Raw genomic sequence first — 13467 nt, 5'->3', positions numbered from 1 at the left:
CTAGGTAATGCCACTTTAGGAACTTTGGACAAATCATGTAATCTTTTTTGGTTTTATTCCCATTATCAATAGAAAATGGGATTAAAGTTGATAATTATTTTTATACCCTCTAGCTATAAAATTTTATGGTTATGGAATGTGAAATTTGGGGAGCATTACTCATTTCCCAAAATTCGACACTAATATCAGTTTTGCTCCTTTTATGTTGTGGTGAACTTTGGTTCACATATTTTAATGAACACTGTGACTTTTTTGATAGCTCTGGGATCCAAATGAAAAAAGAATTATAAAAGGCAGTTGGGGAAAGAATAGCTCAGTGCAGAAATGGAAAGCTTCCTCTTTGTTCCTGGAGCATCACAATGTCACATCCTTTGAATCTGTCGGTGTAAGCAAAATCCAGATGGTAAAGACGGAAGAGGACAGATTTTTGTGTCTTTTTATTTCTTTGTATCTGCTGGTCAGATGGGGTGAAGTTGGGAATGTTAGGTAACAAAGTGTAGATATGAACACAAAATTAAGAAAGCCCTTTTTGGAATTCTGGAAAATTATGTTGTTCTATTCCAACAGAAATGAAGCAGAATTTCCAAAAATTACAATTACACGTAATGATAAAGTTCAGTGCAAGATAGTTTTATTGATTAAAATTACATTAAAGAGTCAAATGATACAATTAATGAAAAAAGTTCTTTTTAATGAATGAAGTTGTAACTATCAAATTTCCATTCAAGACTGGAAAAGAAAGGAAGCAGCACACGAGTAATAAAATGGAAGGAGCAGAAAACATATATGATGCTGCTGCTGCTGCTGCTGCTGCTCCTGCTCTTGGTACTGCTCTTGCTGTTGCTGCTGCTGCTGCTGCTGCTGCTCCTGCTGCTGGACTAATTCAACAAAGAAAGACTGGAAAAACTGATAACCACCTGTTTCCTACCACGCAGAATGAAGATTCTGATAGGTAAGCCTATAGCAATATTTAAACAGTAGATAATTATTATTTTTCTATAAAACAAATTCTGTTTGGAGCTAATGTTCATGTTTAACACATTTTATATTTTTAGTAGAGATATTCCACCCAGGGTGCTAAACAGAAAGAGGCAAAGACCAGTAAGGTATCAAATTGTTTTGCAGGCATAGTGATAAATATTTAACTAAAAAAAAAAATAACCTAGGTTAGCAAATGTAAGGAAAAAGTCATTCTCATACACTGTTGTTAGGTGAAAATTGTCAGATCCGTTGCACCTGAGTGGCTAAGTGGTTGAACGTCTGCCTTTGGCTCAGGTTGTGATCTCGGGGTCGTGGGATCGAGTCCTGCATCAGGCTTCCCATGAGGAGCCTGCTTCTCCATCTGCCCATGTCTCTGCCTCACTCTGTGTCTCTCCTGAATAAATAAATAAAAATCTTTAAAAGCGAGAGAGAGGAAGAAAATTGACAAATCCTTTCTGAAGAGTGATGTAGCAGTGCATTTCAAATTTCATATATGCTGTCCCTATATCCCAACGGCTTCATTGCCAGGAGTAGATCCTATAGGAAAACATGACTTGTGTCAACACTTAGACACACATATTCTAAGAACATTTATTATATATTATTATATTTATAAAATATGACAGATATATTAAGAATACTTACATAAACATGTTACATATATATGTTAAGATGATCTATCAAAAACTTGGAGGGAGTCTAACTCTCCATCCATAAGGAAGTAAGTTTTCACACCTATAAAATAATGCAGCATGTAACTATCTGAGAAAATGAATTTAGGTCTGCAGGGTTTTGATTGTTTAACAAATTTAAAATTTTTAATTTTTATTTTTATTTATTCATGAGAGACAGAGAGAGAGAGAGAGAGAGAGAGAGAGGCAGGCAGAGACACAGGCAGAGGGAGAAGCAGGCTCCATGCAGGGAGCCTGATGTGGGACTCGATCCTTGGACTCCAGGATCACACCCTGGACTGGAGGCAGGCGCTAAACTGCTGAGCCACCCAGGGATCCCCCAAAGTATATTTAAAGTGTTTGGTTTGATGTCTTACAATAACTTTAGAATACTTTTAATATCTGCTGAGTTGCAAAGGGAAGTTACCTGCTACACTGGCACTCTACCTTATTACCAACAAAACTGCTAATTATTAGGTTTTTGGTTTTGGTTCCCAATGCACGAGTGCTCAAATGTTGGACTCTCAAATTGATCTGAATATTATTACGAAGAGATTTCACGTGGCAACTTGTCCCATATTCTGTATAAACATTTGATCCCTATGCTATAAACCAAGAGGTTGTTAATGCAGTGAATCTTCTTTTTCAGGCACTTTGCATACAGGCTATTATTTTTCCTTTAAAAATGTTTTTAAGATTATTTATTTGAGAGAGAGAGTGTGTGAGTGCAGGGAGCGGCAGAGGCAGAGGGAGAAGCGGGGAGCCTGAAGTGGGGCTGATCCCGGGACTCCAGGGTCATGATCTGAGCCGAAGGCAGACGCTTTACCGACTGAGCCAACCAGGCGCCCCTTATTCTTCCATTTTAAAGAGCATATATTTCAACATGCACCACATCAAATTTTTCAATAGTGACTTCATATTATATAATCTTCGAAAATTCACTTTCCATTAATTCTAAACACAGTGGATCTATTAAAACATAAGTCAGATTATGTCCTCCTCTGCTCAAAACCTAATGGCCTCCCATTCACTCAAGTTCTTTCTAATAGCTACAAGGCCTTATGTGACTTGTTCATCTCAGGTCCCTCCCTATCCTTTCCTCCCTCTGTCTCTCTGATTTGAACTACTTTCTATCCCTTTCCTTCTGTTCAGCCACACTTGAATTTCTCACTATTCTTACCCCCCACCCTCATTATAAACACTTCAGGCATACCTCTGTACTTGTTATAAACTCTCTGTGGAGTGCTTTTCTCTCAGGTATCCTCATGGCTTACTCCTTGCTCCCTCTTTTTCTCCCTGGTTTTTGCTTCAAGGTCACTTTCTCAGCAAGGCCCTTCTTGGTTTATCCTGACTAGTATTTCGACCACCCCTTTTGCTACAACACATTGAAATTTGATTTCTCTGCTTTAGTTTTTCTCCTCTCATACTGTGTAGTTTATTGTTACTATGTTTACTATCCTCGTGAGTAGGGTTTTTTCTGTTTATGGCCGTGTCCTCAGTGCTTAGAGAACATTCTAGCATATATAGTGCTATTCAATAAATGTTTGTTGAGTGAATGGAGTTTAACTAAACCGTGTGTATTGTTTTTAACATAATACCAATTCTCACTTAAACAGAAAGAACGGTTGGCATGGGTCCATTCTGACAATTTAACCTGTCCGTTATCTGCATTTTGTGGATTATTTGGGCCTAATCTTGTGGTTACTTGCTACTTATTCTTTTACTGGTATTTATGTTAGTTTTAATTATAGTAGAATGGAACAAAGGAAGAGCAAACTTCATTTATGTTTCATTAAGGAAAATGAAATATGGTGGTAAATTATTATAGGACTTTAAACATTTTTGCCAGAGGATATGAGCCCTCAATATCTGAAATATAAAGGTGAAGTCGGAATTTACTGCTGACTAATAAGAGGGAGCTATGCTGGCCACTTACAGTCTTTTCTGACAGAGTAGTCTTCGCTTTCTATATACAGTTTCAGGAAAAGTGGAGTTTAAGACTTGGGAGACTTTCAGAGAATTAAGTGGTTTGTCATCATCTGAAGCCACCATGGTAATTTGGGTAAGACTGTTGTTGATTGGTTGGCATTCAAGGCATGCGTATTGGAGTGATTTTGTCCCACATTGGCTATACTTCATGAGGGAGAAGCTGACATTGGTTGGCTAGTGAGTGAGGACAGATGGCATTGATCATTACAAACATTTAAAACTGGTTCTGATGGGTTCTCGTTACCATGGCTGCATGTTAGCATTCCCCCGCCAACATAACTTTGAGGTGTCTTTAACCAGTTGTTTTCTATTTAAAAGTTGCTTCTATTAACTGTTTTCAAAATGAAAGCTATTTCGTATCCATAATTACAGATTTACTTCTGAAATTTGGGTCGAGAAGAATTGTTTAATAATTGCTTTCAGGAAGATCCATCTTTTTTGGATGTTTAATTTAACTAGAAGAGTTATCTGTATGGCAGTTTTAAAACAGTAATTGCTGGTTTTGTTTTTGTTTTCAGTGCCCTAAAGTTATTCAACTGATAATCTCCTATGGGAAAATTCAGTCTTTTTGTAAATTTACATAGCTATATGCTCATATTTTCTTGCATGCATTTAGTCCATGAAAAAATATATATAATTTTCTGTTGGTAAATCTAGCTTTTTGTATTAGGATTAGATACTAGGCTAAAAGTATGCACAAGTTACCAAAACATTTTCTTTTTCTTTGTCCCTTTAAAATTATTTTTAAAAATGTATTTATTTGAGAGAGAGAGAGAGAGAGAGAGAGAGAGAGAAGAAAGAAAGAAAGAAAGAAAGAAAGAAAGAAAGAAAGAAAGAAAGAAAGAAAAAGAAAGAGCAAGTGGGGAGAGAGAGAAAGAGATGGAGAGAGGATCTCAAGCAGACCTGGGGGTGATTCCACAACCTTGAGATCATGACCTGAGCCAAAACCAAGTCAGACACTTAAACTGACTAAGCCCTTCCAGCTATTCATTAAACTTCTCATTTTGTTTATGTAGTGTATTCCTCATTTTATTGAATTAACTGTTTTTTAAAGATTTTATTCATTTATTTTAGCGAGAGAAAGTGTGTGAGCTAGGGGGGAATAACAGAGGGAGAGGGACACTGTGCTGAGTGTAAGCCTGATGCAGGGCTCAATCTCATGACCCTGAGATCATAGCCTGAGATGAAATCAAGCGTCAGACACTTAATTGCCTGACCCACCCAGGCACCCCTGAATTGGCTTTTTGTGTTTTCTGGTAGCTCCTTGAATTTCCTTAAGACTGAGATTTTGAAATCTTTCTTGGATAAATTACAGATCTCCATGTGTCTGAGATTGATTACAGGAAGATTATTGTAATCCTTTGTTGGTGTCATATTTCCTTGATTTTGTCATATCCTTTTGCATTGCTGTCTTTGCCTTTGAAGTAGCAGTCACCTCCTCCAGTCTTTAATGACTACCGCTCCCATGTGTCCAAACCTGATTGTTTTGCTCTGGTGATGTGCTAGAACTTCTCTATAGGAAAGCTGGTTTTCCATGAAGACTCTCTACCCCCATGGGTGATTATCTAAGTGTTTTCCAGGGGCTCCCAGATGGTGGCTGTGAGGGTGAGGGTGGCGCCAATTTATGGGCTTTTGCCGGATCCACAGCTGGGTGTGTAGTGCGTATGCCTGTTACCCGATGCATGGGCAGATGAGACTTTTCCCCCGTGCCTTGGTGAATGGCACTTGATTCCACAGGTCCTACACAGGCAGTTTTGTCCCCACAAATGACATTGTATCATAATTGTATATGTGTATTTCCTTGCATATGGTTGCACTTCATAACTGTTCTATGAATTAATAAATGAATTCAGATGGGTAACAGATGTTTACAAAAAATTTTTTTTATTCCTTACCAGTAAAATTGTTAGAAAATATTGGCTTTCTAATGGATATTTTAACTGGATTTTTGTTTTAAGTAATGATCCTGGTTTGTCTATCATGGAAATAAAGAAAGATAAAAATGTAAAGTGGGCATCAAAAGCATCTGTGATTACACCAGGCTTTGAGGAGGCCGATTCCCTAACTGGTAGTCTACTACGAGTGAGTAATGACAACAGTCTAAGTAAAATGGATCAGGATGAAAGAAGGTAAAATCCCATAAATTCTTTATTTCCCTCTGAAGGAACGTTAACTATGATTATTATATAAGTAAAACACTGTAATATAGTGTCGTACAGGCTGAGGGAAGAAATACTCAAGTATATCAAAAACACCACTTGAAAGGTTAGGATGAGGAGGAGTGACTTTTTTTTTTTAAGATTTCATGTATTTATTTGTGAGAGACAGAGAGAGAGAGGCAGAGACATAGGCAGAGGGCGAAGCAGGTTCCCTGTGGAGAGCCCAAAGCAGAACTCGATCCCAGGACCCCCAGATTAGGATATGAGTTTTGTGGTAAGAGGTTGTTTATTTAGAATCAGTTCCACCGTGCAGTATTCTCATATAATTGAATATTCAGATACTTTCCTTCATCGATTGAAAAAAAATATATATATATATATAAAATAGTAAATATACAGACACATAGGCGATTCTGAATAGAACTAATCATTTCTTGATAGGTTTTAAGGTATTCAGTACCTTTGACAGTATCATGAATAGCTATGATTTTGTGAGGGGCTTTGGAGTATCTGATTATATTAAGTTAATATTTGTTTAGGTTCTGGGGAAAGGGGAATGGTTTTGTTTATTTACAATATGTTTATTTACAATTGAAAAACTATTCATCTATCATAGATTATTACTTTTGGATTATAAAGTTCTAAATTACAAGAGCCACAGTTACTGTACCAGCAGCGTCATTGACACATATTGTGTGCTTCATGAGTAATTGTTGAATCCATGAATGAACATTTGAATGAGTAAAGGAATGCCCATTAATGAACTTCTTTAGACGAATTAAATCTTTAGTTTATTGAAAGTAGATTTTCAATACTGCCTAGGTATGAAGTGTTTTAATTAAAAAATGTGTGTGGGATGCCGGGGTCGCACAGCAGTTGAGTGTCTTGCCTTGGGCTCAGGGCGTGATCCTGGGGTCCGACACCAGGCTCCTTGTGGGGGAACCTGTTTCTCCCTCTGTATGTCTCTGCCTGTCTCTCTCTGTGTGTCTCTCTAGTGAAGGAATAAATAAATAAAATCTTTTAAAAAAATAAAAAATTAAAAATGTATGTAAGATTCAGAAATTATTTCTAGAATAATTATAGCTAGAAATGGAATAATACTATAGATTCAATTGGTATCACATTACTTAGAAATACTTAACTTACTTTTACCACATATTTTAAAACACATGTTTGGAAGGGACATTTCCTGGACTTGAGTTCTGGGTGGTCTGCTCCTACCAGGTGTATGGGCTTGGGGAAGTTCCTTAGAATTTCTGTGCCTCATTTGCTTCCTGTGAAAAGATACCCAGTATAATTGCCTACTTCATACGGTTTGTGTAAGGCCTAAAACCCCTTTAGGATATGTAAACTGTCCCAAATAATGCATAGTAGTTGCACAGTAAAACTTCAAAACACTAATATCACGATTATTTAAAAAGGGCTTATGTCATTAAAAAAACAGTTTGCACTTTCCAAATTGATTTAGTGAAAACTTGTTTTTATTGAAAATGACAACAAAAAATGTGGTATATTTACCCCTATCAAATAATGTAAGTAACATTATGATTTTCCTTTACTTTTGCAATTTTGATCTAAATTTAATACTTTGTTAATATTGCTATTAATATTGCTTAGATATGCTTTAAATATTCTTTGTATTTTAAGTATTTAATATTTTCCTGAAAAGAATCCTTCCTCTTTTTAGACCTGCAAAGAAAACATCTAAGGAAAAGAACAAGGTAGACAAACAAACAAAATATATAATTCTATTTCATTTATGATATATTTTTATTATATTATAATTCTATTTCATTCATGATATATTTTTATTATATTATGTTGATATTTCATATTTATCAGAAACATTATTCCGTGGTAAAAAAAATTACTTTATGAAACGCATAGTGAAAAAATGAAAATTTTCCTTTGTTGTATAGACATCTGCTGTGAAAAAATTATTCAGAAACACCAATTATTGATAAAGGTCTTTTTGATAAAAATCAGTTCTTTTAAAAAGTACCTATGTTTTTGCTTTTATAAAAAGATGGATATTTATCATCTTTCTACACTTAGTATATTTTATAAATATTTGGATGACATTTTGAAATAGTATTATTTATTTGTAGGTCAAAAAGCAAGTGAATTCTGCGGAGCATCTTGATGACGAGCATCTTGATGACTTAACTCAGTCATCTGAAACAGCTTCAGAGGATTGCAAGTTGCAATACTCTGATTATAAGAGTTCCCTGTTGCTCATTGAACTTGGCATGGATTGTAAAGGTAGGGCCGTCGTATAAATATAAAGCCTTTTTCTGTATATATGGTTGTAGTAATATGTGCACATCTCGTCTAGCGCTGCGCCACACAACACTGAGGAGTTATAGAGCTACTCATCTCAGAAGTATGTTTTATATTAAAATAGAGAACTATTGAATACTCTCAGCCAAAGAACTATAATTTCCAGGGATCCCTGGGTGGCGCAGCGGTTTGGCGCCTGCCTTTGGCCCAGGGCGCGATCCTGGAGACCCGGATCGAATCCCACGTCAGGCTCCCGGTGCATGGAGCCTGCTTCTCCTTCTGCCTATGTCTCTGCCTCTCTCTCTCTCTCTCTCTGTGTGTGACTATCATAAATAAATAAAAATTAAAAAAAAAAAGAACTATAATTTCCATTATGGTTGTCCACGTGGGAATGGCACACTTGATGTGTTTGTGAACTCTGCTTCTCTTCTGTGTCTTCACCCAAGGTCAGGTTACCATTATTTTTCTCCTAGATTACTGAGCTAACCTCAGGACTGTTTTCCCTGCCATTCCACCTCTCAGGATCTTGGTGTACACTGCAACCATAATTACTATACATTTTTAAAAATTTACATTTCATCACGTTACCCCCTTGCTTAAAGCTTAGCTATTACTACTTAATGCTATGAGGTGAAAGACCATAGGCCACTAGCTTCATCTTGTATGGTTTCATATCCATCTTTCCATCCATGTCTCAGCCACTGTCTTAGATGGTTTTTCATATAATAGAGGCTTTCTTTCTCCAACAGCCCTAGTTAGGTAAACTGCACGTGTATGAAGTATATAATTTGATAGTTTTGTCATATATATACACATGTGAAACCATAACTGTAATTTAGACAGTTAACATATCCATCACTCTTAGTCTCCTGTCTCTTCATATTGCCTTATTATGAAACTGCCAAATTGTTTTCTAAAGTCATTGTACTATTTTCTAAACCCACCAGCAGTGTGTGAGGGTTTCTAACTCCTCCATCTATATTTATCAGTACTTAGTATGATCAGTTTTTTAATCGTAGCCATGGATGGGTATGGTGTATATATGTATACACACACACACACACATAAATACATATATATGTGTATAAATATATACATTTATGGTTGTAATATACATTTCCCTAATAACTGATAATGTTGAGCTTATTTAACATCTGTATATCTTCATTGAGCTGTCAAAATTTTTGTCATTTAAAAAGTTAGGTTTATTTCTCATTTGTCAAGTGTTGATAAATCTTTGTTTTTGTTTTTGATATCTTATTATTTTTTAAATTGGAGTTCAATTTGCCAACAGATAGCATAACACCCAGTGCTCATCCCATCAAGTGCCCCCCCTCAGTGCCCATCACCCAGTCACCCCAACCCCTCGCCCACCTCCCTTTCCACCATGCCGTGTTTGTTTCCGAGAATTAGGAGTCTCTCATGTTCTGTCACCGTCCCTGATATTTTCACTCATTTTCTCTCCTTTCCACTTTATTCCCTTTCACTATTTTTTATATTCCCCAAATGAATAAGACCATATAATGTTTGTCCTTCTCCGATTGACTTACTTCACTCAGCATAATACCCTGCAGTTCCATCCATGTCGAAGTAAATGGTAGGTATTTGTCATTTCTAGTGGCTGAGTAATAATCCATCATATACATAGACCACATCTTCTTTATCCTTTCATCTTTCGAAAGACACCAAGGCTCTTTCCACAGTTTGGCTACTATACATTGCTGCTATAAACATTGGGGTACAGGTGTCCCGGCATTTCACTGCATCTGGATCTTTGGGTAAATCCCCAGCAGTGCAGCTGCTGGGTCATAGGGTAGATCTATTTTTAAGTCTTAGAGGAATCTTCACACAGTTCTCCAGAGTGGCTGCACCAGTTCACATTCCCACCAACAGTGTAAGAGGGTTCCCTTTTCTCCGCATCCTCTCCAACATTTGTTGTTTCCTGTCTTGTTAATTTTCCCCATTCTTACTGGTGTGAGGTGGTATCTCATTGTGGTTGTTGTTTCTTTTTCCCTGATGGCCCCTGATTCGGAGCATTTCCTCATGTGCTTGTTGGCCGTGTCTATGTCTTCCTCTGTGAAAATTCTGTTGATGTCTTTTGCCCATTTCATGATTGGATTGTTTGTTTCTTTGCTGTTGAATTTACTAAGTTCTTTATAGATCTTGGATACTAGCCCTTTATCTGATAGGTCATTTGCCAATATCTTCTCCATTCTGGAGGCTGTCTTTTAGTTTTGTTGACTGTTTATTTTGCTGTTCATTTTTGCTTTGGTTTCTCTTGCCTTCATGGATGTATCTTGCAAGAAGTTGCTGTGGCCAAGTTCAAAAAGGGTGTTGCCTGTGTTCTCCTCTAGGATTCTGATGGATTCCTGTCTCACATTTAGATCTTTCATCCATTTTGAGTTTTTCTTTGTGTATAGTTTAAGAGAATGGTCTAGTTTCATTGTTATGCACGTGACTGTCCAGTTTTCCCAGCACCATTTATTGAAGAGACTTTTTTTCCAGTGGATAGTCTTTCCTGCTTTGTCGAATATAACTTGACCATAGAGTCGAGGGCCCATTTCTGGATTCTCTATTCTTTTTCATTTTCCTAGGTGTCTGTTTTTGTGCCAGTACCACACTGTCTTGATGATCACAGCTTTGTGGTACACCCTGAAATCTGGCACTTTGATGCCCCCAGCTCTGGTTTTCTTTTTTAATATTCCCCTGGCTATTCGGTGTCTTTTCTGATTCCATACAACTCTTCCGATGATTTGTTTCAACTCTCTGAAGAAAGTCCATGGTATTTTGATAGGGATTGCATTAAATGTATAAATTTCCCTGGGTACCATTGACATTTTCCCAATATTCATTCTTCCAATCCATGAGCATGGCATATTTTTCCATCTCTTTGTGTCTTCCTCAATTTCCTTCAGAAGTGTTCTATACTTTTGAGGGTAGAGATCCTTTACCTCTTTGGTTAGGTTTATTCCTAGGCATCTCATGGTTTTGGGTGCAGTTGTCAATTGGATTGACCCCTTAATTTCTTTCTTCAGTCTCATTGTTAGTGTATAGAAATGCCCCTGATTTCTGGACATTGATTTGGTATCCTGCCACACTGCTGAATTGCTGTATGAGTTCTAGCAGTCTTGGGGTGGAGTCTTTTGGGTTTTCTATGTACAGTATCATGTCAACCACAAAGAGGGAGCATTTGACTTCTTTGCCAGTGTGAATGCATTTTATTTCTTTTTGTTTTCTGATTGCTGAGGCTAGGACTTCTAGTACTCTGTTGAATAGCAGTGGTGAGAGTGGACATCCGTGTCTTGTTCCTGATCTTAGGGGTAAGGCTCCCAGTGCTTCCCCATTGAGAATAATATTTGCTGTGGGCTTTTCATAGATGGCTTTTAAGATGCTGAGGAATGTTCCCTCTATCCCTACACCCTGAAGAGGTTTGATCAGGAATGGATGCTGTAGTTTGTCAAATGCGTTCTCTGCCTGTATTGAGAGGGTCGTATGGTTCTTGTTTTTTCTCTTCTTGATATGATCAATCACATTGATTGCTTTACGAGTGGTGAACCAGCCTTGCATCCCGGGGATAAATCCTACTGGGTTATGGTGAATAATCTTCCTAATGTATTTTTGGATCCTATTGGCTACTATCTTGTTGAGCATTTTTGCATCTGTGTTCATCAGGCTTATTCTCTCTACCTCTCCTTTTTGGTGGGGTCTTGGGTTTTGGAATTAAGGGGATGCTGGCCTCATAGAATGAGTTTGGAAGTACTCCATCTCTTTCTATCTTTTGGAGCAGCTTTAGTAGACTAGGTATTGTTTCTTCTACAAATGTTTGATAGAATTCCCCTGGGAAGCCATCTGGCCCTGGACTTTTGTGTCTTGGGAGGTTTTTGATGATATCTTCAATTTCCTCCCTGGTGTTTGGCCTTTTTGGACTTTCTATTTCTTCTTGTTCCAGTTTTGCTAGTTTGTGGTTTTCCAGAAATGAGTCCCATTTCTTCTAGATTGCCTAATTTATTCGTGTATAGCTGCTCATACTAAGTGTTTAAAATTGTTTGTATTTCCGTGGTATTGGTGGTGATCTCTCCATTTTTATTTGTGACTAATTTGAGTCTTTTCTCTCTTGTTTTTAATAAGGCTGGCTAATGGGGATCCCTGGGTGGTGCAGTGGTTTAGCGCCTGCCTTTGGCCCAGGGCGCGATCCTGGAGACCCGGGATCGAATCCCAAGTCGCGCTCCTGGTGCATGGAGCCTGCTTCTCCCTCTGCCTATGTCTCTGCCTGTGTGTGTGTGTGTGTGTGTGTGTGTGTGTGTGTGTGTGTGTGACTATCATAAATAAATAAAAAATTAAAAAAAAATAAGGCTGGCTAATGGTTCGTGTATCTTATTCTTTCAAAGAACCAACTCCTGGTTTTGTTGATCTGTTTCACAGTTCTTCGACTCTCTATTTCATTGAGTTCTGCTCAAATCTTTATTGTCTTTTTCTGCTGGGTGTAGGTTTTATTTGCTGTTCTTTCTCCAGCAACTTTAGATACAAGATTAGCTTTTACATATGGGTTCTTTCCAGTTTTTTGAGGGATGCTTATATTGCGATATATTTCCCCCTCAGGAGTGCTATTGCTGTATCCCAAGATTTTGAACAGTCGTATCTTCATTCTCATTAGTTTCCATGACTCTTTTTAATTCTTCCTGAATTTCCTGGTTGACCCTTTCATCTTTTACCAGGATGGTAGTTAACCTCCACATGTTTCCATTTCTTCTAATATTCTTCTTGTGATTTAGTCCTGTTTCAAAGCATTATGGTCTGAAAATATGCTGGGGACAATCTCAGATTTTTGTTATCAGTTGAGACCTGATTTGTGACCCAGTATGTGGTCTATTTTGGATAAAGTTCCTTGTGCACTTGAGAAGAACGTGTATTCAGTTGCATTTGTCTGTAAAGTTCTGTAAATATCTGTGAAATCCATCTGGTGCAGTGCATCATTGAAAGCTCTTGTTTCTTTGGAGATATTGGGCTTAGAAGATGTGTCATTTACAGAAAGCGACATGTTAAAATCTCCCCGTTTTAGTGTACTATTAGCTAAGTATGTCTTAATTTTGGTTACTAATTGACTGTTATACTTGGCAGCTCCCGCATTCGGGGCATAAATACTCATGATTGTTAGGTCCTCTTGTTGGAGAGATCCTTTAAGTATGATATAGTGTCCCTCTTCATCTCTCACTACAGTCTTTGGGATAAACTTTAATTTAGATGATATAAGGATAGGTATCCCTGGTTTCTTTTGAGGACTATTTGAATGGTAAAGGGTTCTCCAACCTTTTATTTTCAGGCTGTAGGTGTTCTTAGGTCTAAAATGAGTCTCTTATAGACAGCAAATAGATGGGTCTTGCTCTTTT

At 37.4% G+C, this 13467-nt stretch overlaps 1 protein-coding gene across 1 annotated transcript in view; it reads left to right on the top strand.

Annotated features, from left to right (window-relative positions):
• Nucleotides 1–13467, top strand: part of LOC144309727 (ankyrin repeat domain-containing protein 26-like) — a 136976-nt gene that overhangs the window by 57772 nt on the left and 65737 nt on the right. The window contains exons 13-16 of the mRNA XM_077890834.1: nt 729–952; nt 5600–5770; nt 7488–7521; nt 7909–8062. Coding sequence (XP_077746960.1) covers nt 729–952; nt 5600–5770; nt 7488–7521; nt 7909–8062 — 583 coding nt within the window. The remainder of the gene's footprint in view (nt 1–728; nt 953–5599; nt 5771–7487; nt 7522–7908; nt 8063–13467) is intronic.

Source organism: Canis aureus, unplaced genomic scaffold, assembly GCF_053574225.1.
Source record: "Canis aureus isolate CA01 unplaced genomic scaffold, VMU_Caureus_v.1.0 ptg000201l_RagTag, whole genome shotgun sequence".
NCBI lineage: Eukaryota > Metazoa > Chordata > Mammalia > Carnivora > Canidae > Canis > Canis aureus.
This window is presented reverse-complemented; position numbering and strand designations above follow the sequence as displayed.